This window comes from Carassius auratus, chromosome 2, assembly GCF_003368295.1.
Source record: "Carassius auratus strain Wakin chromosome 2, ASM336829v1, whole genome shotgun sequence".
Lineage (NCBI taxonomy): Eukaryota > Metazoa > Chordata > Actinopteri > Cypriniformes > Cyprinidae > Carassius > Carassius auratus.
This window is the reverse complement of record NC_039244.1, coordinates 17,351,148-17,376,576: the sequence shown is the minus strand read 5'-3', so window position 1 is coordinate 17,376,576 and position 25,429 is coordinate 17,351,148. Positions and strand designations below refer to the sequence as shown.

General features: G+C 36.5%; 3 protein-coding genes across 8 annotated transcripts in view; 2 read left to right on the top strand and 1 right to left on the bottom strand.

Annotated features, from left to right (window-relative positions):
• Nucleotides 1–4,795, top strand: part of LOC113118444 (arf-GAP with SH3 domain, ANK repeat and PH domain-containing protein 1-like) — a 39,246-nt gene extending 34,451 nt beyond the window's left edge. For all 5 annotated transcript variants that reach the window (XM_026287642.1, XM_026287620.1, XM_026287632.1 and 2 more), the window contains 5 exons: nucleotides 835–910; nucleotides 1,111–1,175; nucleotides 1,269–1,825; nucleotides 2,612–2,734; nucleotides 2,822–4,795. In XM_026287642.1, the coding sequence (XP_026143427.1) occupies nucleotides 835–910; nucleotides 1,111–1,175; nucleotides 1,269–1,825; nucleotides 2,612–2,734; nucleotides 2,822–2,896 (896 nt within the window). In that variant the 3' untranslated portion in view covers nucleotides 2,897–4,795. The remainder of the gene's footprint in view (nucleotides 1–834; nucleotides 911–1,110; nucleotides 1,176–1,268; nucleotides 1,826–2,611; nucleotides 2,735–2,821) is intronic.
• LOC113118562 (nuclear receptor-binding protein 2-like) overlaps nucleotides 1–25,429 on the bottom strand; it is a 465,395-nt gene that overhangs the window by 409,509 nt on the left and 30,457 nt on the right. The gene's annotated exons all lie outside the window — the stretch shown is intronic.
• On the top strand, nucleotides 6,660–24,214 carry LOC113118580 (protein FAM49B-like). Of its 2 annotated transcripts, none has more exons than XM_026287864.1 (11): nucleotides 6,660–6,813; nucleotides 14,945–15,036; nucleotides 17,259–17,380; nucleotides 17,496–17,601; nucleotides 19,906–20,042; nucleotides 21,764–21,841; nucleotides 22,579–22,695; nucleotides 22,941–23,020; nucleotides 23,137–23,263; nucleotides 23,557–23,627; nucleotides 23,747–24,214. In XM_026287864.1, exons 2-11 carry the CDS (start codon nucleotides 14,964–14,966, stop codon nucleotides 23,811–23,813), a joined length of 978 nt encoding a protein of 325 aa, XP_026143649.1. In that variant the 5' UTR covers nucleotides 6,660–6,813; nucleotides 14,945–14,963; the 3' UTR covers nucleotides 23,814–24,214. The 2 variants fall into 2 exon arrangements, with proteins under 2 accessions (XP_026143649.1, XP_026143656.1); XM_026287871.1 differs by lacking the exon at nucleotides 6,660–6,813 and adding an exon at nucleotides 9,286–9,350.

Here is a 25,429-nt window from a genome sequence, read left to right as displayed (position 1 = left end):
TTCTTTCCCCACCCCACAATGAGAGTTAATCTCATTTAATATTCATATTAATCAGCTTATGCCTGCTTTTTTTGTCGCTTTGTGATTCCGAGCTTTGCGATTTAAGAACAACAATGCATTTTGTTCATATTGTGTTGCATTTCTGCGATTAAATTAGCTTTTAAATTGGTTTAAGTTTGTAATTCATGTGCTATTATCTCCACACGCTAGAATTAAGGAAAACTACAATAAAAATGGTGATTAAAATCTGTAAATAATTACAATTAGATTGAATATCAATTTAGGAAATAATGTCAAAATTATCAAATAGTTTTATCATTTAAATGTTTGAATTTGGTCAGTAATGTCAAGACTTTTGAGATGGAACAGGCTACTATCATCATTTTAATTATTATTTTTTTTAATGACTTTGGATGTGTTTAGGTACTTTATCACACTTGGCTTATTTAATATGCGCAACTGCATTTTGCGAGGTTACTTTAGCGTTAGATAATAGTGCGTTTAACATATCCAATAATACATTTATGCTTTTTAAAAAGTCTACAAACTCACAAAAATCTACTGGATTTGTGAAAGGTGATAGTTCGCCCCCATTTGACTGTGCCACAAAATTATGGCTTTTATAGTTTTTCAGAGAAAATCAACCTGCAAATGACTTCCTTACAGTTGCCTTGGCATATTACAAATATTTTTACTTCATAAAAAAAGTCTTGGTAACATCGATGAAGATCACATGCACATAAAAGGAAGAGTATAAGACATGGCCAAAGCTCTGAATGAAATACAGGAACTTCAAGCCCGCTTTAAACCTCTTCCCTCTTTTGAACCTCATAGGAAGTGACTCCACACCTCCTTCTGCAAATCGGACATCCCCGGCCAATAAGTTTGAGGGAATTCAGCAGCAGCAAAGGTGATATAGAAAATACCTGCTGTTTCATGTTATCTGACTCTTTTCAATCTTTACCCTTGTATAAACTTAGAGTTTGTGATTTATAAAATGTAATAGTCCTGTTTTGCCCATCAATCATGTCTGCATACGAAGACCATTAAGATTTAGCATTAATCATTTTAAGAATAAAAGATATTAATCACATACCTTTTTGATTTCAGCACTGCTTCTATGAACACAAAAGCAGCATTTGGCCCACGTGTTCTTCCCAAACTACCTCAAAAAGGTACATTTCACATGACATTAGCTACGGGTTATTTATTTATATTTCAGATTTTTACCTTTATGTTGACCTACACATGATGTCTTACTCTTTCAGTGGCACTACGAAAGATTGACACTATCCACCTCTCCTCAATGGACAAGTCCGGTCCTGACGTCCTGCAGAAACCCTCACAGGCCCAGGACACGCCTCCCACCAGAGCTTCAGATACGATAACTAGACCCACTGAGCCGCCACCTAAAATCCCACAACCTGCAGAACGCTCCCAGCCGGTGGAAGTGCCCCAGAAACCGCATATCTCAGACCTTCCCCCTAAACCGCAGCTATCTGATCTTCCCCCAAAACCACAATTGTCTGATTTACCTCCCAAACCTCAGCTTTCTGACCTGCCCCCGAAACCCCAGCTTAAGGATCTTCCTCCTAAGCCACAGCTCTCCGACCTCCCATCCAAGCCTACCGTGTCTTCAGCAGCTGAGACCACACAGAGGCAAACAACGCAGGAGGAAACGAGTCCAAAGCCCCAGCGGACAGAGGAGCAGTCGTCCAGTCAGCAGGAGGAGCTCTCTCCGAGACAGGCCAGTGAGGACACTAATGGTGCACCTGCAGGGACCGTGGAGATGCCTGTCCCCATGCCACGGAAAATAAACACAGTGGTGAGTGAAAAGACATTTTCATTAATTTTTAAAAAGTACTGTGGACCCAGAAAGTTTAAGTTTAGCAGCCTTCTGTTTTGTACTCATTTCATGATTTGTGTCTGTTGTTTTATAATTTTTAACCTAATATAACTTTTTTTAATTCATAATATTGAGCTTAAAAAGTGCACTTTTAACTTAAAAAAGTAAAAATAAATAAGAAGGCATTAGTTTATATATCAATTAATATTTCTTTTTTTTTTATAGGTCAAAAGTTCAAAAGTTTAAGACCAGTCTTTTTTTTTAAAGAAATTAATACTTTTATTCAGCAAGAACACATTAATTTGATAAGAAATGTCAGTAAAGACTTTTATAATGTTACATGAGATTTCTATTTCAAGTAATTTATGTTCTTTTGTTCTTTCTATACACTATAGAATTCTGAAAAAAAAGTGTCACGTTTCCACAAAAATATTAAGCAGCACAACTGTTTTCAACATTGTTAATAGTAAACCTTTCTTGAAAATCAGCATATTAGAATGATTTCTGAAGGTTCGTGTGACACTGAAACCTTTTATATATATTATAATCAAAATAGAAAACAGTTACATGTTATATGTGGAATAATGTTTCACATTGTCATGTTTTTACTGTACTTTTAATTTAATGAATGCAGCCTTGGTGAGCATATGTGACCTATTTCAGAAACATAAAAAAATCCTACTGACCCCAAAATTTGAAACAGTAATGCATACTGGAAAAGATCAACATGTGTAACTCTAATAACTGGAGATCATCTCTGTGCAGGGAAAGAACAAAGTAAGGCGTGTGAAAACCATCTATGATTGCCAAGCGGATAATGACGATGAGTTGACTTTTGTGGAGGGGGAGGTTATAATTGTTACAGGAGAGGAAGACCAGGAGTGGTGGGTAAGTGAATCTGTGCCGTGGCGTGCAGTTTTGTTAATGCAGATTGTTTGGACAGATGGTCACATTCATCAATTTGCCTTTTTACAGATTGGGCACATAGAGGGTCAGCCTGACAGGAAAGGGGTCTTCCCAATGTCCTTTGTGCACATTCTGTCAGACTGACAGCGTATAACTGGCACAAACTCTGCTCTCTCTGGACTCGCACTGGACTGTGAGCATTGTCTCTGTACATAAGCTGCTGAAATCTAAACGGACTCCAAACAAACAAAACATGAAGTATCAAACCCATGCTCCCTTAATCCTCAAGGGGAAATGTGTAAACTATGTGTTGGTCATAAACTGTGTTATCCTGCCTACCAGTATTATTGTAGCCATCGCAACCCAGCATGCCAAACTGGGTTTGCAGTAGCTATACTTGGAAATCTAGCACTTAACATGTATGCTGTAACTTTGTGTATGTGTACACATATATAATTATATGTATTTCCATTTTAATTGTGTCTTTGTACATACATATGCACAGATGTAAGTGTATATTTATGTACGTATGTATAATGTACAAGTGTGCAAATATATGTTAACCCTGCTTGCTTATGGAGCCAGAGTGACTCTAGACATTTTAGTGTACTATTTTAAAAGAAAAAAAGATTATCTCTTGAATTTTTAGAAGGTGTAGAAGCAAGAATACAAGTTACTTAAATACTATACCACTGTTGAAATTCCCATCATAGTGGGATTCTGGTCAGGGATCAATACCAAAATGAAAAGGTTTGAACATCTCATCTGCTATAACTAAACAATCAAAATGTGCATTCATTCGGTTTGCATTGCTCTCATAAAAAGCCAGAAATCATCTTTATTCTGAATGCCTCAGTGAGTAGGAGACCAACTAACTTCTCTAGAAAATTGCTAGTGTAATGCTACCACTTTCTACCCGTATTTTTAGCCAGTATGTTCACATGGTGGCTGTATCCAAGGACGTTACCACATAGAAGCAGTAATAATTTAAGAATGAACCACTGAAGAGTGGTTATCGATCAAACATTTCAGTGTCTATTGTGGTTACAGACTTGGTTGCATGTGTGGGTCTGCTTCATTCTTTCCCCATTGTCGTTTAATGCCAAATTTGACAAAACCTATGCCTCAGCTCTTGGAAAGTGTCCTTTCAATATTTTATTTGATCATACAACTGCATACCTTATTCATCTGATCTCTGGTTATCATTCATGAATAATGCATAATTTATAAAGCCTCACTCATACATGGATCTGACTGGTCAAACGTTGTTGGCTTTGTATAAAAATGTTTTGTTGTTTGCTTACAGTGACTGTGGAATGTGATTTCTTTTGGTTTGTTTTGTTCATTTAAGTTGAAATGAACTGCAAGATAATCTGGCAGAGAGTGACTGACTCGTTATGACTCAGAATGAACTAACGCTGCCTATTTTCTCGTTACCCTATCAGGGAGACCAGCATTCATTCTTGATTTTTAACTATTATTCTATTAACAAATAAAGATGTATCAATGAATGCCACATGTACTATATTTGATGATGATAGTATTTGACATTTATAGGGCTAAAGTGTTTCACCATAGAAAGGGATGGACCCTTCAAGTGTAGTTTATTATGAGTTTTGTTTCTCTGTTTTAAATCATGTTACAATTAATTGTTTACTAAGGAATAAATAACAGGAATTCGGCACATTCTACAAGACAAAATAACTTCAAGATTTGTTGTATAAAGTTGTGGACGTCCCATTCCTGGACTGTTTTGTTTAGACCCTTATGATGAGCCCACTGTTGGACCACGTCTGTCTATTTAGATGTTCAATCCAGCACAACTACAGATCATGGATTCTTGTGTTGCTAATATTGTAGCATATTAAAGTCTGGGAACAGTCAAAAGGACAACTTCACATCTAAGTGAATAAACCGGATTCAGTCCTACTCTCTTGTACCTTTTTTCATCTGTGTTTGCTGCACTGTAAATTCAGTCAGAAAAAAATCAAACTTGGCTATTAAGTCTTCGAATGCTAAAATAAAGACTTTACGTTGAAACCATTTAGTTTCCATGTTATTTGTTAATTTATTTATTTCAAGCAGTTATTTGAGGTTCAGTCTCAAAAACATTTTTACTTTAAGATTTATTTTCTGACTTTTCTCTGATAAAGTGCATTAAAGCAGGCTCGGGTAACTCCTCAAAAAACCTACATTAAACACTTCTCTTATAGACAGTTACAGACCTGTCTCTCTCCTTCCATTCATAGCAAAAACCCTCAAATGATTTGTTTTCAACCAGCTATAATTGTTTCTTTCACAGAACAACAAACTGGATGCTAACCAGTCCGGTTTCAGGAGTGGCCATTCAGCTAACACTGTGCTACAGTAATCAATAAATCAACAGTTCTTATTCTGCTGGATCTGTCTGCAGCTTTGGACACTGTCAATCATCAAATCCTCCTGTCTGCCTTCTCATCACTAGACATCACAGGGATTCCACTTTGCTGGTTTGAATCCTATCTCACTGGTAGGTCTTTTTAGGGTGGCCGGGGGAGGGGAGGTATCCAAAGCACATCAACTGGTCACTGGGGTTCCTCAGGGATTAGATCTAGGACCCCTCCTCTTCTCCATACACACAACATCACTGGGTCCCATCATACAGACACATGGCTTCTCCTACCATTGCTATGCTGATGACACACAGCTATCTTTCATTTCAACCAGATGATCCAACGGATTTCAGGCCGCCTGGTGGACATCTTGGCATGGATGAAAGAATACCACTTACAGCTCAACCTGGCAAAGACTAAGCTCTTTGTCTTCCCCGCCACTACAAATCTACAGCATGATTTTACCATCCAGCTAGGTTCTTCAACAAGTACCCCATCAACTTCTGTCAGAAATCTTGGTGTAACCTTTGATGACCAGCTGACCTTCAGACTACATTGCAAAGACTGCTACATCTTGCGGGTTTGTATTGCACAACATCAGAAAGATCAGACCCTTTCACAAAATGCACAACTTATTGTCTAGTCCCTTGTCATTTCTAGGCTGGACTACTGCAATGCTCTTCTGGCCTCTACAAATGATTCAGAATGCAGTGGCATGACTGGTCTTCAACAAGCCCAAAAGAGCTCACGTTAAACCTCTGTTTATCTCCTTGCACTGGCTACCGGTTTCGGCTCACATCAAATTCAAGACCTTGATGCTTGAAAATAGAACAGCCACAGGCTCATCACCCGCCTACTTCCACTCACTATTACGAATCTACATCCCCTCCAGAAGTCTGAGATCCGCTAGTGATCTTTTTAATGAATGAAAAACAATACATTAGATCAATACCATTAACAAACAAAAGGTTTTAACATTGATAACATCAATGATAACTCTATAATTCTTTATAATTATTTTTGATATTATTAATGACTTATATATGCAGAAAATCAGCCTGAAGTAGATCTATTAGTTGACTAAGGTCTACTAGTCTAAGTATTTTACTATTTTGTTTATTATTTTAATGGAATAATAGTATATTATTATTATTATTAAAATATAAACGTATTATTTATATGTTTTATAAAGGACTAATTAATTAAATATTTAAAACATTTTTCTTTACTGAAAAGCCTGGGGCACGTTAGTCACCATGCTTTGAAATAGAGAACGACCAAAAGCACTACCATGCAAAAGAACTAAAGCATTTCCGTGATATTTTCATTACACAACGTTGCTTCATTATTAATGCGAGCGTTCTGTCGTATCGTTTGCGCTTCCAGTGTGCATTGAGCTACAAACATCATAAGTGAAAGGAAAGATAGGTAGATCCAAAACAGAAAGAAAACGCTACATGCATAGTAAAACTAGTCAGCTTCCTCTCTCGAAATCAATTCCTTTTATAGACGTAGGCTGAGCTTGTTTCGCGCTCCCACAGTCTAGTCGAGCTCAACCCGCGCGTCAAAAGTAACACTTCTGATTGGCCAATCCGGAAAATGTAGACACACTTCACAATGATCCGCTGAGCAGGGTGTTCTTCAGCGTTTCCCTATATTTACTTTTCACTGAATTGACTGGAAATTAAGGTAAGAATCATGGATTAAGTTGCAATTCTATTCCAATATGCAACCTGACACCTGGCGCGAGAGAAAGTGTGTTTCCTTCAGCACACAGGTGAGGGGAGAATCTACTATATAAAGACAGCCAGCGTGTACAATGACTGAAGCTAAACTAAAAGAAAGCTCAATAACAATTTAAACACAATTTTAAAGATTCTAAATAAATAATATGAATCTTTTACTTAACGTTTGTGTGAAAACAAGGCGTTTGATCACATAATGGACGGTGACTATTAAAGATACATGGCTTTGGCGTTACATGTTTGTTTATGTACACTTGTATACACTTGTCTTATGCGTATTTGTCTACTGCTGAGCAGAAAAGAGTGAATTTTATGATAAAAACCGAGACTAATTTTATGAACAAAAGCAACGGTGCGAGTTTTCAGACTTCCTCTGTGTTCAAATAGATCATGCCACTTCCTGATTTTGTTTATTCAAAACACGCATTTCAAAGCACATCAAGTTCCTACATTTTCGCTGTCAAGCAGCCACAGCTTCAAATCTAGAAGATTCGATGCACAGAGAAAACCATTATGACTGTTTATTTAAATAAATATCAATCATTTTCACATTTAAAATGTTCATAACCACAATTGCGCGCTTCATTTCAAGTAACCACAGGGTTCTCACACTTTTAGGCCAATGAATTTTCATAACGTTACATGACGTTTCTAGATATTCATGATTGTTGAATAAGGATTCAGATTCATTTAGATTCAGGCTGATTCATTAATGAATCTTGCAGAGCACTTTGTGAACCGTTTTAAACGATTCAGTGAAGTTTTACTCTTGAGTAGATAATTTCAACCATAATTTCGGGCAATAATAATTTTAAACCCTCTACTTTTTATGAATACATTGTTCACATAGGTAACTTGTGTATTTAATGTTTTTTCACTCAAATACTAAAGTTTGTTCTTTTTCAAGTGAGAAACGCATCTTAAAATGCCATTTTTGCATGATGGAAACAACACAGATAACCACAGCCTATAGCTATAAACTACATTCTGCATGCAAGCAAAAACCTTTATTGTTTGCTTGATGGATTTCAGAACCGTCTGTGATGCGCAAGGCCACAGGTTTTAACTAAAGCATGAACTATAAATATTGACCCAGCAGCCTTCGTTATAACCTCCAAACCAGTGGTCAGCATTAAAACACCAAGACGTGTGCAGATGTCAACTCCGCAGACAGGTTATTTGTTATAATCTACATTACATATATCTGCATTATGTTTTTAAGTGTATATCTAAACTTACCATATATTACTTGCTATGTAAAAAGGGAAAAGATCACAAAATTGTTATACTGATCTATATACTGATATATACTGATGGACACAAAATACATTCATAGCTTTAGAGGGTTGTTTTTTTCCAGACGGTACTTTTGAAAGAGCGTATTGCAGAAAAAACAGCTGCACAGCTCTAATCACTATGAGATGGCATATCAATAGCATCTGCTCTGTGCAAACAGCTACTTTGTGGCATCCCTTGTTCTGTGAGATGTCAGATTGTGACTGTGTTTCTGGATTTAGCGGAGCATTCCTGTACTGCGGGGTTTGTCTAGTACCACTTTCCGTGCCCTGAAGGCATGTGTGACTAACTGAAGCAGTCTAGCAGGGTTGTATAACTACATTTTTATGCAGTGTCCAAATCAAAAATAGCTTTATATTGTTGACTTATTTTTGAGTGCATGTAGAAGCTTTGTAAACGACAAGATTTGAGTATTTCATTCTGTTGTTGTTATTGAGTGTGTATACAGTGCATTGGTGAATGAATACACTTTTAAATCCGGTGAGCTATCTTGCTTTCAGAGGAGTATTGTTGAGGAGGTTACCCTTTTTAGTGTTGTTGGTTCAACTTTATTCTTTGTGGTAGGACATGCTCGGTTTATCAGTCTTCACAGTCAAACGAATCAACAGTGTGTTGACACCTTTTTGTGGTCAGATGCTCTTTAAAAACTCTTGAGCATGTTTCTATTCTTTACTGCTAGCTCGAGGACTGCCCCAGATACATTCATATGGGCAGCTTGCGTGCATTTCTACTCTACGATTCAAAGCAAAGTAAACACATATTGTTCTTTTTGTTTAGGAAACAGTATATGAGCATTCAGTTATTTATCTCTTTTCACTTATCACATTTGTAATATCATCTGTTCCCCCAGGTCATGCTGTGGTAAAATGACATTTAGAGACTGTCTAAGAACACACAGCATTTGTGTTTTTCCGCAGTACATGCGCAAAAAAAAAAAAAAAAGCAGAGGGGAGAACAGAAACACCTGTGCTGTCATGCCGGAGGAAGCGTGTTCGTACAGGCCTGATAGCTGCGGCTCACGTTCGGTTTCTCATGTTCCTGCCTGTGGCATTTTTCCATGCTGCTTGTTTTTTTTTTCTTTGGAAGAGGTATAGAGAAGTGAATCCAGTATTTCAGTAGCATGCAGAAGTTATGGTAGTGAGTGCAGGAAAGCATTTGTGAGAGAGAGGAAACAAGCTCATGATGGTATGTTTGGACTTTTCTTAGTTAACTATTTTAGTTTTTGTATGTGTGTGTATATATATATTTTGTTCAGTTTTTCATCTGATTCAAAATGTTGCTTTTGTATTGTCAAACTAAACTGATACACTTCAGGTTTTCATTTCACGTTAAAGTTTATAAAAATGTTTTACAGTTCATTTAAATTCATTTTGGTTACAAAACCAAAGGTTAGATTGATGTGATGCAATCAATATAATGCAGCAAACTTTCCCTCCTCTTAGCAGAAGGAAAGTACTGGGGCCTTAAAATAACATCAGTGAATGACGAGCACTTTTTTAATAATTAGAGCATTTATCTAGCATCTTGCCGGCCTGAGGATCTGTATCGAACATTATTCTCTATGAACATGACACTTCAGACATCTGACCTTCTGACCTTTAGTTGACAAGGGATTGCCTGTCCCTGTGAGGTTTAATCAGAAATGTAGTCTATAAATCTATATGAACTCCGACCCAAAACTCAGAGCTCAAAAGTGTAAGTGCAAAAACTCACACAGCCAGCCAGTTTCACTTAGCGATGCTCTGGTATAGTTTAAAAGCAGAGGTGTCAACCATTATTTCTGCATACGATTCTCACCCCTTAAAAGAAGGAAGGCACTAATAGACGTTTAAAAGTGCAAAACGCTAGGCTTGTTCATAGCCAAAGGCTTACTAGTTTAAAAAATGATCAGTTTAACACCATTTCTGTTTTTTTTCTTCTTCTGTATTTTGATCAAATAAATGCACTTCATGCAAACGGACCTCGTATGTGCACTTTTGGCTGTACACTGTACACTGTACACTGTACACTGAGCCGCTGCCTCCGAACCACTGGCTTTCCACACATTCACAATGTTTTCATTGTTCATTTGTATTTTGGTGTGTTTAGTGATGCTGGATGGATCGGTAGCAGTCCTTTGGCATATCCCTGTGGTCTTGTTTGAAATGTATGTTAAAGTTACTGTATAATTAAGCTTTACGTAGGCTACTTTTAAGAACTTCTAAGTCGAAAAAGAATATCTGCAAGAAAAAAAAAAAACTCAGAAAGCTCAAATCTATCTTGAATTAGTTTTGTTTAAAAATCATGACATGGAATTGAAAATGAATAACATTAGAATACAAAGGCTTTTGGGAAAGGAAAAGAGAGGAGAGGAAGGGGCCTAGGAGTAAAAGTAAAAACCACTGCCCTAGGCTACTGCCTGCTACAGGTATGTCTACAGATAACTTCAGGGCTGCCACTATCTCAAAAATGTTAATCTGAAAAACACGAAATGTTAAAATGTTACAGCTAATTGAAATATATATTTTTAATTTGTTTATCTAGAATATTTTTTTTTGTATTTGTGACAAAACTATTTCAAATCCTCATATTCTATTAAAAAAATTAAAATTCAAGGCTTTTAAAACTTTTTTTTTTTTTAACTTTCAGACAAGGCTTTAGGCTAGCATTTAAAGTTTTGACATGTTGCTTTTGAAATGTTCAATTTCTATTTTAATTCTAGTTTCTGTCATTCAAATTCGAATTTCCTGATTGACAGCAAATTCAATTTAAGTGAAGGAATTGCCGATAAAAAGAAATGACCCTTCTGCTTTGACTTCAGCTGCTTCAAAATGCTGCAGCTAAATTTCTTAAAAAGTTTTGCAAGCCCTCCATTGGCTTCCAGTCCATTTCGGGATTGATTAAAAAATTCTTCAATTTGTGTATAAATGTCTACATAATCTTGATCCTCAAAAATACCTGTTTGAGTAACTGTGTACCTATTACCCACCCAGAAGTTTAAGATCTGATAACCTTAACTTACTGACAATCCCTTGCTCAAGGCTAAAACACACAGGGGATCGAGTCTTTTCAGCGGTGGCTCCTTGACTGTGGAATAGCTTGCCAGTACAACTTTGAATGGCCCCCTCTTTACCAGTTTTCCCTTTCTTTTAGCATGTGTTAATTGTTGATCTTTTTTTTCTATTTTAAATCTGGTATCTGTGTACTTTGCTTATGTTTATTCGGCTCATTTTTTATATTGTATTAGTTATTCTGCTCATGTGCAGCACTTTGGTCAATCTCGAGGCTGTTTTAAAAGTGCCTTTAAAAAATATACAGTGCATTCTCAAGTGAATTCTTAATGTTGCACATCTCTGATCTGAAATCAGAAAGGCAAGGTCCTGCTTGAAGTCATTTGAAAACATAGCATCTGATGTCCACCAGGAGGCGATAAAACCCTTCAGTTTCCAGAGTCTGTTCACTGATACTGTAACCTTCCTCTTGTGAAGTAGAGATGAAACAGTATTTCAAGGTCACATCACCTTGAAACATTGTATCTTGATCTAAATGTTTAAAAGTGAAGTATTGTGTAAAAGGTCATATTAAGCTTTACATTTAAAGGTCATCATGAGTCTAGTAAGATGTGGGCTTCATTTTTAGGTTGAAGTTCAGCTGTGTTCCTAACACAGGTTAATCAGATTGTTTAAAGCTGTGGATCTGAATAAGATTGTCTGCTCTCAGGCAGTATGGGCAATCACTGAAAAATCAAAGAAATATTGTTTCATGGCTGACAGAGTCTCATGGCTAATGTACCAACAATAATTCTTGATTAAATCTGATTGTCCTGTGGTATTTATAGGGTCTAAATGAAGGGTGCAGATGTCAGAATTTCCGTCATGCGGTGGAGGAAGGAGTGACCGCTCTGTTTCTCTGACTCATGCCTGACGCTCCTCTGCCCTGTCACTGCTGGACGGCCCACATACTTGTGTCCATATGTAGACTGTCTGTCTGTCCAGGACACACGCCTGTGTCTCTTTCCCTCCTGATGGTAGAAAATCAAGCTCTGGTTTTGGGCTGACATGTAATTCAATAAAATCAGAGCAAAAATATTTTAAGTTTTACTGTTTATGTAATTAATTCATGACTTTTATGTTGGATTAATATTGAATTATTAATAATATATAATGAAATATATACATATAATTATGAAAATACAATTATATTTTATATATAATAGAATGCTTGACTTATTAATATATACATTAAATTATATATTTTATGTGTTATTAATTATTTGATATTTATGTAAAATATATATATTATGAAAAAAAAAAATATATATATATATTACAATATGTAATATAAGAAATAAAATCTAACATAATAGAATATTATTATTGTATATATACAAAATATCTATTTATTATATAAAAATATGATTTTAACTTTTATTATCATCATAGAGATCGGTTTAGTGTTTTTGTAATTTCATTTGACATGTATATTAAAGATTATATTTAATGTTGTAATACTATTAATCTTAACAATTAAATACAGTTTTAGTTTTAGTAATTTATTTTGACTTTATATTAAAAATTTAATATTGTAATATAATTAACAATCATCAATATTATTACTATATTTAATGGTGATGAAGACAATGTTAGTTTTAGTCATTTGTATTTATATAAAATTAATATAAATCATTCATCATAATATCACAAGTCATTATATTAATCATGAATGAAGTCATTTTAATGTATGTATATATTACATTTATTATTATCACATTAAGTGTTCGCTTGATTAATTTTTAATTAATTCTGTGTGGCCAGAGGCGTGTGTGTGTGTGATTATTAGCCATGTCTGCTGGGGGATCCTGCAGCATATCTGTCCATGTCTTGTCATGCTGGGGTTAATGTTAAGGCAGTGTGACGTAGCAGCGGTGGAATCTGGGTCAAGAGGAGCGCTGTCTGTGTTCCCTGCACTGCCGCAGACCGCCTCACTGCAGCGGGGAGGAAAGGGGTGGGGTCGTATTCTTCTCTGGTTGGGTGGTGGTAGTAGTAGTGGTGGAGGCAAAGCACGTGGAGGCACATGCTGTCAAACGCTGGTGCACGAGTACTGCAGTGCTGGGGAGGAGACTGCATTCACACCCATAATCTATAGCCTCTCTCTCTCTCTCTCTCATGCAGTAGAGCACTACTGTTATGAACTAAGATGAGTGCATATTCTGCTAATAGTAACTGGGGGTTCGGCCCTGCTCACTGAGATTCTGAATACAGAATAAACCAATAATGTTGTATTTATTTACGTATTCAATATTGTTACAGGTATTAAGGTCCAGTTCTCCCTGTTAACTACTATTAGGTTTTAATATGTGCTTTATAAATGCTCATAAACAGCCAACATGCTATTAATATGCATGCTAGTGAATAGTGAGAATTGGTCATTAAAATAAAGTGTTACCAATTACTTTTATATAATATTTATAATATAATATAATATTTATTAATTTTATTTTTCAGTTTTTAAAAGCTTTGCATCTACCTAAAAACACCTCTTTCCTGTGGTAAAACCTTGAGTGATGTTTAGCTTTAATATTTTGTTTATCTAGAATTTGATTGTATCTTTTTTTTTTTTTTAAACATTCAAGAAAGCTGTCAAACTGCTCCACTTTTGAGTTGAAATGTGTTTTTGAGTCACACGTCTCTTTAGTGCCGCACTCATGATTAATTTATTCAGGTTCTTTTAAGTCCTGCTGAATACTCCTTTGCTCCACTCCTATTGGCTGCCAGCACATTTTGGGTTGAAAAATATTTTTAGGCTCCATGGAAACAGCAGAATTCCTTCTCAGCCAATAGGATTGCAGGGTGTATATGCTATAGTCAAATGAGCAACCTCAGTTTAGATGGTACCATCCCCCCAAATCTGAGGGGTGTAAAGCTGACAAGGGGGGCTTAGGCGGTTCAAGACAGATCAACACAGCAGTGCTTATTTACGCCCTTTGGTTTCTTAAATTCTGAATGCCATGAGAACAGAAGTATGCCAAGATCTAAATACACCCCCCCCCCCATCACACTGCAGAATACACTGTAGGTCAGTGAGAAACTGTAGCGACCCGTTTACCTACTTTCAAGCAAAGCAAAGTCCTCTTCAGCTTGAACACAAAACTCTGACCGTGACCTTTGAATATGTTGACATGCTGCTAAACTCTGAGGTCTGTCTGTTCCTCTTGAGGATCCTCGGGTTTTTCATGATGTTATTTAATCTGTTGTAAGCAGTGACTCACTGCGGGAGCGCTGAGCTCAGAGCGGATGAATAAGAATAAGAGAGAGTGTGCTCTTTTCAGGGAAGAATGATTCTTACAATGATTCAGCCCTCCCCCCAAAGGGAGGGGGACTACAGAGTGCCAATTGTGAACTATAGAAGCACTTTGACTGCTAGAGGGCGACATGATCCTGCAGTAGGATGCACCCATGAGTGCTGCAGTCATACTGCATTCTCAGCAGCATCTGTCCTCTCACCTGCAGTCAAACTGGTGTGCCTGTTCAAGAGGGTGTATGCAGCAGTATTTGGGACTCTCCTGATTTTCTGCATTGCCCTGAGCAGATGTTGCCTGTCACACACACATACATGTGGCCAGATGTTGTTGTCATGAGCACAGGTGTCACAGTTCTTGATGCAGTTCTTGAGTCAACCTGCTTGTGTTTTTGTATAGGCAAATCAAATGGTGTTTACACCTTCATTGACATTCAAAGTGTAACTAAGCCACAAATCACATGCAAAAATCATCATTCATTCCTGTTTATCTTGTCTTTTAGAGGTCTCTGACTGCTCGGGATGGGGAATCTGATTAAGGTTCTCACACGAGACATTGACAACAACGGAGGGAACTTTTTTCTGGACTTTGAAAGTAAGTGAATATACAGTCACAACCTGTATTATCTGATGTTGAGGGATGGAAGAAATGTCACCTACTCACAATTTATGTACAATAATTTTGCTGATACAATGAAACAATCCTGAATACTTTATTGTAAATAACATTAAAAAAATTACATTATCAATATATATATATTAGTGCTGTCAATCGATTAAAAAAAATTAACTAATTAATCGCACATTTGTTTAAAATTAATCGCGATTAATCGCGATTAATCGCAATTAAAAGACTGAAACTTTTTGGATATGTAAATGTAAAATGTAAATAATTAATGTAAACTCAAGACAAATAAACTATTTAAATTCAAAATATGATTGTTTATTGGAATTTTTGTTTAACTTGTAACACAGATTTTCTCATGTAAACAACATACCTGCAATAAACCATCAATATCCTCCAAATTAACTGTTGGCTTGAAAGCCATATTTATTACAGAAATAAAAACACAGGCATGTAAGTATCATTTGAATTTCAAAACAATCAATGCCAATAAAAAACAAAAATGATTTCCATGTTGAATTTTAAGTGGACTGCAAAAAAATTCCAAAGTATAGTCATTGCCAGTGCTTTAAGTGGGCCGGTATGCACCGGTACCGCCACTTCCAAATATAGCTCTTGAGCGTACCACCACCTCTCCGTGCGCCCAGAACGTGCTTGTAGCGTACCGGTACGCTCATTTGGACATCTGTTTTAATAGAGGTTTTAATCTTTTACCTGCACTGCCGATTTTCAGAGCGCCCTTCACAATGCAAGCTTCCTAATTCATCCCACCGAGAGCAGAAACTACATCACCCATTCACCCTTAAGTTATACAAGTGAATAGCGCATGTGTCGCTTTTCCCACTGTTAAGTGTCAACAACTCAACGTGGCCGGAGAAGGTGTGTGAAACTCGTTATGAGTGTACACAACGTTCGGTTAAAAATCAAATACAGTTAACAACAACACTTAATATGTTTTCTTGGCTTCATACTCTGAATACTGCAAGAACAAGACCAGAATCAGATGATTCGCTGACTGACACCTCACCAAATTCGGGACAGTCCCGAAATCTAAACTGTTGTCCCGACTCCCGAATCTGGCCCTAATTGTCCCGGAAATCTTGAGTATTTATTGTCTGATAAACATTTAAAAATGTCCGCGGAGGTTGAGTCGTCCTGCAGCCCCCGCTGGCTGCTCATTGGCTGCAGCATCTTTTTTATAAGTTCTAAAACAATACCGTAGACGGCAAGGCACAAATTTAGATATTCATTTATCTAATTAATCTATAGCCTATGCACAAAGACAATATGATATTTTTGTCCCCTTTTTGTTTTAAATCTTGATGAAGAGAGAGAGCGCAAGTTTCTGCAGCTGAGGAGGACAGTGATGCACGCGCACAGGAGTGATTGACAGTTCGCGGCACTGTGTACAAAAAATACTCCGCTACACAATTATTTCGTTATTTTCGTGTAAGCTTATTAACGTTAGCGTTACAGAAAGGTCTGATTTACGCACTGTTACAACAGTCATTGTTTTTTTGTTTTTTAAACAATGACATTTGAGTTCATGATTTTAATGTTGCTGTTTCTTGTGGCAGACTAAATGAAGAGTAATGTTTCTTGTGGCAGACTGAAGAGTAATCCGGCAGAGTTTTATACTGAAACTTTCCGTCTAAAAGTCCTTCCTTGGTCTTATCCATATTTCTTTGCACGTTGAACACACATAGGCCACAACTGGAAATAAAAAAAACTGCAACCGCGTTAATTGCGTTATTTTTTTTTAACGCGTTAAATATTTCAAATTAATCGAATGCGTTAACGCGCTAATTTTGACAGCACTAATATATATATATATTCTCAATTGTATATCTATATCTATATATATTATACTATTAATATAACTGTATTTTGTATTATTATAATTATAAATAACATTAATAATTATTATTACTAATTACTGTTAACCATTATTAATTACTATAATCATATATCATTAATAAATAATTACTATTAGACTATTTAATAATAACAATAATTATATTTAATAAGAATTTATCAGTTATAACTATATGTATTTATTGTATTTGACTTCTTGGATCTTATAAGCTGCAACAGATGAAATGATTTTCCTCAAATAGGAAAAAAATATTTAAGCAATAACACCCGTCTTCAATTGAAGCACATTTAAGACTGAGCCGATTTCTCCTCTGCAGATGCCAAGCCCACAGAAGCTGAGAAGAGAGTATGGGAGGAGGTCAATGAGGTGCTGACAGAGTCAGAGAGTGTGTTACAGGACCTGCAGTCATATAGTGGAGCAGGTGAAGCCATCAGACAGGTGCGTACATCCAGAATGCACTTCAGATTGTTTAGACATTAGCCAGGGCTTTATGTTACTTTCCATGACAAGTTCTCTTTGTTTCTGTTTAAGCATGTGCATGTTGTCTCCTCAGGCCATACAGCATCCCAATGATGAGCATGTGCAAGAGAGTGCGTGGGCCGCTGTGGTACCCCTGGTTGGCAAACTGAAGAAGTTTTATGAGTTCTCTCTAAAACTGGGTATGTCATTATTCTATCTGCTTTAATGTGCACAGCACACAACACTATAAATAATAAAATGTATGGCTATTTTTACCCAGAGGCATACAGGTAGGTGATAAATGAGGAGATTTTAATGATCTACTCTCCCACAATTCCTCACAGGGGTACATGGTCCACTGACCCATTTACCATATACTGTAGTATTAGCATCTGCTCTGGACTGTGTTTTGATTTTCAGTGAGATGATTCTTCTTGAGGCTTAATTCATCAGTATTATCAAACACATTACTGAACCAGCACACACGTCAGCAGCCGGAAATCATGAGATTATCTAAGACTAGACTATCTAAGACTATTACTAAACTGTCCTTACACTTACATCAGCTCATGTGCTTTTCTCATTTAAACAAATGTAGTCAGAGAGCCGAAGTCACCCTACTGTCATAAAGCTATACATAACAAGTCAATATGAATATGTGCAATGTAACATGAGCAAGGCTGCATTTGTAATGAAAAAGGACTCAAGCCTACAGTTGAATCACAGCTACATGACCTTTTGCAAAACATTGTACAACAGTAATATTCATATTTGAATATTCCCGTGAAGTTGTATTTCTGTTGTGATTCAGCACATGTTCCAGGGAGCGAGCCATAAACAGAGCAGCAGTGCGTCATCATTGGATTAGCACAAGGACAGTTTCTTTCTCCACAACTAGCAAAAACAAAGCTCTTGTCATCTCTAACATACACACTCCAGATCTTCTGTAACTTCATGATTAATTTGTTCAGAACCATTAAAAAGAAAGAAGTCTCTTAATGCTCACCAAGGCATTATTTGATTGAAAAATACAGTAAAATCAGTAATATTGTGAAATATTATTACAGTTTAAAATGACTGTTTTCTGATATTCAGCATCATTACTGCAGTTTCAGTGTCGCATGATCCTTCAGAAGTCATTCTAATATGATGATTTGGAGCTCAGGAAATATTTCTTATTATTGTTATATTGAAATTATTATGTTGAAAACATTTGATACATCCTTTGATGAATAGAAAAAAAAACCAATTATTTGAGATTGAAATTTAAAACATAAATTTGTAACGTTATAAATGTATTCACTGACATTTTTGATGAATTTGTGTGTTTAAACTGAATGCAAAAAATGATAAAGAAAAAAAAATCTTAGTGACATCAAATTTATGGTAAAGTTTGTTAGCTGTAGCATACATATGTAGCTCAACTGATGTAGCATTATTAAATAAAAGCACGCTTTTTGAGTTTGATTCCCACAAAACATGCATATTGATGAAAAATCTGCCTTGAATGCATTAAAAGTCTGACAACCAGAGCTGGGAAGTAACTGATTACATGTTATTTGGATTACGTAATCAGATTCCAAAAATCAAGTACTTGTAATTACATTAAATTACATTTTAAAATACTGTTATCAGATTAGTTACTTTTTATTGATTACATGATTACATATTATTCACACAATATCAATTCTTGATTCTCTGACGGTTGACATGCAGGTAAACAAATAATATATTAGGAAGTGTTTTGTTTTGATTTATGTTATTTTAAAATGATTTATTAATTTCTTTACATTTTTATGATTTAATTCAAGATTAACTTTTCATTAACTTCACAACCCCCCTGCAGTACCTTTATGAACCCCAGTTAGGGAAACCTTGACATAATGTAACGTTTAATGCACTTCATGCTGTTAATTTCTATGAATGGAATATATTTTCTTACTCTTTGTATTTTAATATCAATATAATACAATATTATCTTATTTAAATCAATGTGATAAACAAGTTGGGTCAAAAGTAATCAAAAAGTAGTGTGTCACAAATCACATATAATTTCTACTATAACCCAAAGATTGAACCTGTACTTGTTGCCACAAAAGGGAAAGACCATATTAACCAATTTGTTTAGCTAATCCGTTTTTTTCCCCAGAAATATTTAGTGTCTCATAATCTTGTATGTCTCAAAGTATGTGATCTGCTCTGTGAAAGTGTGGCTGTTTTGTGCTTGTAAGACTGTGGGTTTGAGTGATTCAGAAGAAAACAGGCCATGACCTAATTAAACATGACATGGCCCTTAATCACACATCATCAGCAGCCAATGGCAGCGCTCTCTGGAGGAACATCAAAGGGTCAGACTGACCTGACATCGCTGCTGTGTTCCTCTGCCAGACACTCTCTGTTTCTCTGCCTGTTTTTGTCAAAATATAGCGTCCATAACCCAGTATTATCTATACTTCTATCCACCAAAAACATTAGCAGTTCTGTTTCTTCTGTGTCTTGTGTAGAAGACTCTCTGCAGGGCCTGTTGGAGTTTCTCACCAGCTCGCGCTGCAGCCCAACTCAACATCTGGAGCAGGAGCAGGCGCTGGCACGGCAGTTCGCTCAGATTTTGCATTTCACGCTTCGCTTCGATGAGCTGAAGGTAACCAGGCAACCTCAGGCCACACCCATTCTGCACGTCTAATCCGTCTCTTCCTAACCTGCTTCAGAAAAAGAGGGGCGAAATCAACAATTAGGTAGAATGAGAGGATGTGGAGCAAAACTCATCCTGTCTTTAATCTCAGGCCTACAAAAATCTGTAATTAACACATCTGACCAATCTGTAAATTATAATTATCCTTGCAGTGATTATATTGCAGTGCAATATCTCTTTAAACCACAGCATTTAATATTATAGTCACGATGAAATGCAAGTAGCAACAAATACATCCAATATGCCACATGTAGTGCAGGGACTTGGTTCTATTTATCAGTTATTGACTGGATGTAGGGAGATCTGAATGTGAGTAAGAAAGGGATGGCTTTAAGTGGACTACAAGTCAAGCATATGCCATAAAACAGAAGATCCAGGCTCAATTTTCAATTAATGCTGACTTCAAGTCAAGCTGAAACAAAAATACTGACAGATCTTTTCTTCCACATTGAGTGTAATGGATTATCAAAAAGGAAAACATGTACAGTAGATAATATGTAATAAGACATTGGTTGTTGATTGGATTTTGAGGTGTGGGCATTGTTCTCAAAAAATGGAGGCAGATTAGTGTGAGCTTGCAGGGGCGGGATTTATGTGGAAATGATTGGTGAAGTCCTGCATACATCACTACAGAGAAGTCTATCATTCCTGCTAGAACAGGGCGTCAGCACTTCTTTTTGTGAGGGGGGACCAGTGATGGGGGCTGGGGGAGGTTACTTTAACTAAGCTTTCACTAGCTATTTTTCCATCCACCTTGGGCTTATCGCATAAAAAAAAAAAAAAAAAAAAACGCTGAATGGAAATGCCAAGATGTGCAAAAAACATTAAGCACTCATCTGAATTAGATATATTTTTATCTGATAAGAAAACGTACATAAACTATGATGGAAACCAGTTTTGCGCATTAGTTAAATTCACAGCTTTTGATGGAAATATAGCTATCGTAATAGTCTGCGTATGCAATTATATCCTTTCAAATTAGGATTTAAAATGGAATCATTCATTATTAAAATTTACGACTGATACTCCCAACCACACATATAGCCTAAAAATTCCATTTAGGTCAAGTGATATAGCTAAAACAGTTTTAATTGTGTACATCTATAACATGTATTTAGAAAATTGATTGGGTACATTTTGAATTCATGATAACTAAATAATATTAAGGTTTATCCTACAGTGAAGCAGCTTTTCTTTCCTTTTTTTCTTTTGTGGACCACTGAAACTGATGGCAATAACTGTATCACACATAATGCAATAGCTATAGAGAATGTTTATGATATAATCAATTTGTAAGCCACTGAAATTTCTATCCAAAAGCTAACATAATTAGCTCTGTAGTGATTTAGCTAATTAGTTGAACTAATGGAACACAAAGTCCAGTTGTAACCGATCAGTCAAATTAATGGAAAACTAAGTGCAGTTGTTTTCAAAGGTGCCACAGAGAATCTGTTATTATCTAGATTACTGCACTGATGAAGTCTGTCACAAAAACCAGCAGTGGATGACATGGCCATATGCTCGTGATTTTCTAGCTGCTCACTTGAATTCATACATTCACAGTAAAATAAAAAATGATGTGTTTACATATTTCCTATTCCCATATTCAGCAGAAATGCAATTTTCAGCTGCCAGTTTTCCATTTAAATGCTCACCTGCTGTCTCTCCAGATGACCAACCCAGCCATCCAGAATGACTTCAGCTACTACAGAAGGACCCTGAGCCGCATGCGTATTATCAACCAAACAGTGAGTGAACCTGCTCCGTATGGAAATATGCCTCATTATCAGACGCTTATGTTTTAGTAATACCCCTTCCCCCATGTCACGGGGTTAATGGGAGCTCTTCTGTTCTCTAATGGTCTGGATCATTAGGTGGCAGAGCGGCACAAGATCCTGACTCAGGGAAACATGAGATATCGCACTCATCTCATCCTCTATCTTTTTACTGTTGTTTTTATCTTTTATCTTTTAGCTGACACAGAGTTGAAGTGTGTTGGGTTGACGTTGAGTTGGTAACACGTGCTAACGACTTCAGGCTCATTAGTATGTGCTGTATCATCAGGGAGCGGCTCAGCAGGGGTTGACACCGAGGATCGTTGACCTTGCCTCGCCAATTAAAAGCACTCTCTGCAAGGAATAATTATGACAGCCACTTTCATCACATGAAACATTAGCTCGGCTATGGAAGAGCATGTATTAGGAATTCTGGACGTGTCTACTGTCTGTGGATTTAAGCAGGATTTACATTCAGATTTTAGCATACAGTAATGAATGAAATGTTTCAAGTCAGCTAAAATGAATTTCCCAGTTTCCACATCCATTTCCATGATTAACTACTTGAGGAAAGCTGACCAAGGAAAAGCGCATCTGTAACCTCCAAAAAGCCCAACACCTGAACCGACCCCTTTTATAGTAAATCTTTCAAAGTATGGATTTCACATTTAGATACTGAACAAAAAAACCCATGTGTGTTCTTTCTACAGGCAGAAGAGCATAATGAGGTTGACAACGAGCTGGCCAATCGCATGTCTCTCTTCTACGCCAATGCCACGCCCATGCTGAAAACGTTAAGCGATGCCACGACTAAATTTGTATCAAAGGTAGGCGGTTCTTAAAATCTGCTGTATTTTGATTATAACAAGACTCACACAACTCAAACCACTCTAATGGATGTTAAATAGACGATAATAAACAAGTCCAGAAGCTCATGAATAAATTCTACTTAATTAGTTTCAATAAAGTACATGATATACTTAGGCAATACATCAATACATGAATGTTTCCCGATCACTTTCACTTCCAAAACCATCGTAACGAACACATTTTGCTCTCTCTGTTTGCTCAGCATGCAGAACTGCCCGTAGAGAACACAACAGATTGTCTGAGTACGATGGCAAGTGTGTGTAAAGTCATGTTAGAGACACCGTAAGTTGACATGTTTTTATGTTTAACTATTGGCCTTTGTTTCTTCTGTAGCAGGCTGTAACTTGTTCATTTATCCTCTGTGTGTGTGTGTGTGTGTGTGTGTGTGTATTGATCAGGGAGTACCGCACTCGATTTGCCAGTGATGACACAGTGTTATTCTGTCTGCGTGTGATGGTGGGGGTGATCATCTTATACGACTATGTCCATCCAGCTGGAGCTTTCGTAAAATCCTCTAAAATCGATGTACGCCTTATTCTGCTTTCTGATCCTTTTAGCAAAAGTTATCATATTTAAATGTACTCATTTAATTTAACTTCGTTAATATGTGGATTAATTGATTTAAAATGAATGCATTTAATCACCAAATAAGCATTTATATCAGTAATTTCTCATTTAAATGCAATGTTTTTTTTTTTTACTATACAAAATTGATGTGCTTAATACTATAGATCACCCAAATTAAAAGCTAATTACTGTACAAAACCTTATTAAAAATACAAGTACAAAATGTTATTGTCTATCTTTGTATGATATAGATGAAAGGATGCATTAAGGTTCTGCGATATCAGCCGCCCAACAGTGTGGAGGGGCTTCTCAATGCCCTCAGGTCTGTGAGCTTTACAGTACAGCTTATACCTTACAGCACTTCTTCATTTTGATGCAAAGTTTCTGCTGAAAGCCATGTGCTATGTTTTCAGTTCATTTTAATGTTCTCTCGACTCACAGGTACACAACAAAACATTTGAACGATGAGACTACCTCCAAGCAAATCAAAAACATGTTGCAAGCTTGACTGTGTCTGCCAAAAGTATTTCCCCTCGAATACATTGGACGAGACGCTTCAGCAGTTTTAGTAATACAATGAGAGTAGCCATGTATCATATGGCAGCTACTGTTATCAGTCTGTTTTTACTGTTGTAGTTTTGTTCTTGTTTGTTTTTTTACATATTACTCTGTTAGACTAAAGTCATGTGTGGCCATTACATTCCAAAGATGATTCTTTGTTGTGTGGCCGTCCAACAAAGATGAGCTTCGTTCCCTTTCCATGTTTTCTAGAGTTTACTGAATGCTCAGGCTGGACCACGAATAATGTGTTGCTTTTTTAATAACAATTTAATGTGATTTTTTTTAATATATATATTTTCTTTATTAACATGACTTTTTTGAAATGAATAAAGCTATTTTAAGCAAAAAGACTGAATGGCTGACAGCTCTTACAGGAAGTGCTCCACTGACACAGGCCACTGAAATCACCATGAACTCTCACCACTTTACTACGTACAAAAGAATTAGTTCTAAACCCACATCCTTTAACTTAACAAGAGTTCAGGATTATTCATATCCCCTGACAGTGTCTATTCCAGCACCTCATTGTATAATGTCCATTCAAGGCTGTATTCCTCATTTTTTTTTTTTTTTTTTTTTTTTTAGAGCCAGAAATAAACAAACGTGGTTGAAATTTAGCCCTGTTACGAGTTGGCATCTCTTCAACTTTCCCCCCAGAAACCAAACCAGAATGTTTTCTGAAATTCCAGGCTGTCCATCTGATGCTCAGCTGACTCTGCTGGATTAGTCAGGAGAATGATCCATCCCAGAAGTAGGAGTTTGTTCTACAGAAGAATGAGTAATACATTCCATTCTCCGACACTCTACAGAGTATTTGTACCTCCTCCCTGTTGGGAATGTGCTCCATCTGTGCGGGACATGCCTCCCAGTTTGTATTACCATCCTATCTGCTCTCAATGTTATTTTTTCTCACTTGTCGGCTCGCACACAGTTTCCTCCTGTTTGTTTGGCTGCTCAGCGTGTATCATCAGCGAGTGCATACTTTCCCTATTGCGGAGTGTGTGATTCTTTCCCCCGCTGTCCTTAGTCAGGAGCACACTGTTTTTTAATGGCTTTCCTGATGAGCTAGGACACTTTTCCCAGGAGGCTGGTGTGAGACCATATTCTTGTCTATTCACTCTTTCCTCTCATTGTTCTGTGAGAAGAGCAACTTCTGATGACTTCCTACCAATAATTCTGTGTGTGTGACCCATAACTCCAGAGCACTACCTCGATGAACGGCCGCTGTAATGTAGACCAAACACCATATGTTCACTAGATTTCCAACTGCTGCCTAGATTCTGACTTCACAAGGTTAGTAAAAACAAGCACAAACAGACAAAAGAGTTTGCAAATGCTAGTTTGAGGTTACATACTATGATAGTTTTAATGACAAATGCATAGTTGATAGTTTTAATTAAAAAAATGGAACCAGCAGACCATAAATGGCAATATGGAAAACATGAAAATAGCTTGTGGGCACTAGTTTTATTAACATGAGAATTTAATATGAACTTATATTAAAAATGTATCAAGTATATGTACATTAATATAAAACTAAAGTTATTTTTTAACTGTAATTTA

Excerpts from the sequence above, each read along its gene's own strand:
- LOC113118580 (XM_026287864.1), top strand. The coding sequence starts at position 14,964 with ATGGGGAATCTGATTAAGGTTCTCACACGAGACATTGACAACAACGGA. Across the intron at positions 17,381-17,495 it reads CAGGTGAAGCCATCAGACAG|GCCATACAGCATCCCAATGA; the intron begins GTGCGTACATCC and ends TTGTCTCCTCAG. Across the intron at positions 20,043-21,763 it reads TTCGCTTCGATGAGCTGAAG|ATGACCAACCCAGCCATCCA; the intron begins GTAACCAGGCAA and ends CTGTCTCTCCAG.